General features: G+C 41.9%; 1 protein-coding gene across 1 annotated transcript in view; it reads right to left on the bottom strand.

The window, feature by feature from the left end:
- Positions 1-271: 271 nt before the first annotated feature.
- Positions 272-2377, bottom strand: part of LOC100270650 (homeobox protein KNOX3) — a 7597-nt gene continuing 5491 nt past the window's right edge. Inside the window, exons 5-6 of the mRNA XM_044508903.1 lie at positions 909-1141; positions 272-791 (exon numbers count right to left, since the gene is read on the bottom strand). Coding sequence (XP_044364838.1) covers positions 588-791; positions 909-1141 — 437 coding nt within the window. The 3' untranslated portion in view covers positions 272-587. The remainder of the gene's footprint in view (positions 792-908; positions 1142-2377) is intronic.

Below are 2377 nucleotides of genomic sequence, written 5' to 3'. Positions count from 1 at the left end.
ATCCGCATCAAGTCGGCTAAGAAATCTGGTTTAAGTTCAGGTTGTGCTACACCATACACCGCTACAAGAGACCATCGAAACCCATCCAATTTTGATCTCACCCGAAACTTAACCGCAAAATCACCCCAAACCAGTTAAGGACACCAAACTACTGAAGCAGTCGAAGAAGAAAACAACCAACGATTGAAGCATAAAGAACTTTGGATCGTCCCTTTGCAACCATATCGATCATTAGCAGGCATGAACAAATTCAGAAAGATGCACAGGTAGGTAGAGAGAAGGCAAATTATTCAAGCATGCACGTAGCAAGGCATGTCGCAGCAAACAGGCGGTTGTCCATATGGTCGCGTCAATCGCTACAAAACCACACAAAAGCGATCGAGTCCATGCATAAATGATAGGTAGGTAGGTATAAGTAGTGATGATAAACAAAATAAGCATGCGGCCTCCTTCCAGCTCGCATGCGGCACACAAACGCTAACTTAACTAGCTTCGGTCGTCGGTAACCTAGTGCTTCAGCATATGGCACTCGGTCGCCGCCATTGGCACCGACCAAGGTCACCAGTAAGAGACGAGGCCTGGCCAAGCTAGCCGAACCTGTAGAGCCCGCTGTCGTTGACGAAGTGGCCGTCCATGTAGAAGGCGGCGTTAGGGGGATGGTACGCGTCCATCATCACGAACTGCATCTCGTCCGACGGCTTCCAGTGGCGCTTCCTCTGGTTGATGAACCAGTTGTTGATCTGCTTCAGGTCCAGGCCCGTCGACTCGGCCAGCGCCACCTTCTGGCTCTCCTGTAGGACAATGCAAGTCGTCAAGTTTATATCGAGAAGAGAAGTTCTAGAAATGTTCAGTATCAATACTGGAAGTGTGAGACTACACATATTTCGAAACTTGGAAGATTTGTATACCGAGGGATAAGGCCACTTGTAGTGCATCTCCCACCAGCTGAGGAGCTGCTGGCGAGCATCCTTCGGGAGCTTCCCTTTCTTCTTCTTCTTTGACAGCTCTTGCTTCAGGGAGCTCAGGTACCCACTGTACTTCTTCAGGAGATGGTGCTTCAGCTCCTGGTCCACGCCGTGGGCATCAATCTCAGGAAGCTCTGTCTCTCCTCCGCTGCCTTCTTGATCTTCCTCGGAAGAGCCTTAATTTACACATATCAAATGAAATTTGTTAGTAAAGTAAGAAACAAGGTATGAACTCGCTTTTACATAGCGAGAATAATGTTCGTTCATCGCAAAAAAGAGATCAATGTAGATTGTAGACACATCCAGCTTATGTCTTGACAAATACTACCTCCATTTCTTTCGCAAAAAAATAAATACTACCTCTATTCATAATGTTTTGGATATTTTAATATGCACTACATACAGACTGAAATGGGTGAACAAACACACTAAAACATGCCTATATACATCCAATTAACGAAAAGTTAGAACATCTTATATTCGTGAATGGAGGGTGTACGTAACAAGGGATGAAACCAGATTGTTAGTTGCTCATGGTAGTAGACAGGAAAAACAATTAATTAGGATCAATAAATAAAACAAATAGCAGTTTCGAACAAAAAGAGAGAATGTCTTCACGATTTAGTGAAGAAACATCAACTAGTCACTCCACCTGTGAGAAGTGAAATAACAAGGAACTTTATCTTGCATGAATTCAGTAATGGGCAATTAGCAAGTTACATATTTATCGTACGTAATCCATTTATTTACTTAACAATTTTATGCTTATAAGTGTATATGTGGATTGCCTAGCCCTTTCTAGCAGTTCGGACTTTTGGTTGCGTTGGCTAATGCATGAAGCTTAACAGTATGAAGATGAGATAATCATGTGTTCATAACCCCGGTATATAAGTTGGTAATATGCTTGTGAATTATATGTATCTATTTGCTAGCTGCATTCTCGTAAAAAAAAGTTTAAGATGTGGTGTGGATTGATCCCCAAGTATATGGATTTTCATTTTAACAAATGATGGCAAGTCATATACGTTCAGTAAAGAGAGTTACTCCCTCCGTAAGTGATCTAAACACTCTTATATTTCTTTACGGAGGGAGTAGAAGAGAGAAGCATTACATATAAAGCTGGTTTTTGTGTGACACCTTATACATGATTGGGAACCCTACCCTCCTCTCTTAACCCCTACCCTGCAATGGAAACCCTAATGACTGTGTAAGCAGTTTAATGGAAAATGCTCAGGTGTGCGTAAAGCCCCGTAAGCTTTTCCAAATAAACCTAGTTCCTTTATAAAGCGTTCAAAATGCCATTCAAAAGGGTTAAGCGGTACAATTTTCTTTTTGAGAAAGCTGTACACCATTTTGGAGCTATGTATTAGTAAGTAAAGATAAAATGGAACAAGTCCATTTAACCTTTTTTT

Source organism: Triticum aestivum, chromosome 4A (assembly GCF_018294505.1).
Source record: "Triticum aestivum cultivar Chinese Spring chromosome 4A, IWGSC CS RefSeq v2.1, whole genome shotgun sequence".
NCBI lineage: Eukaryota > Viridiplantae > Streptophyta > Magnoliopsida > Poales > Poaceae > Triticum > Triticum aestivum.
The sequence above is the reverse complement of the archived record's forward strand: the minus strand, read 5'-3'. Positions and strand labels throughout refer to the sequence as shown.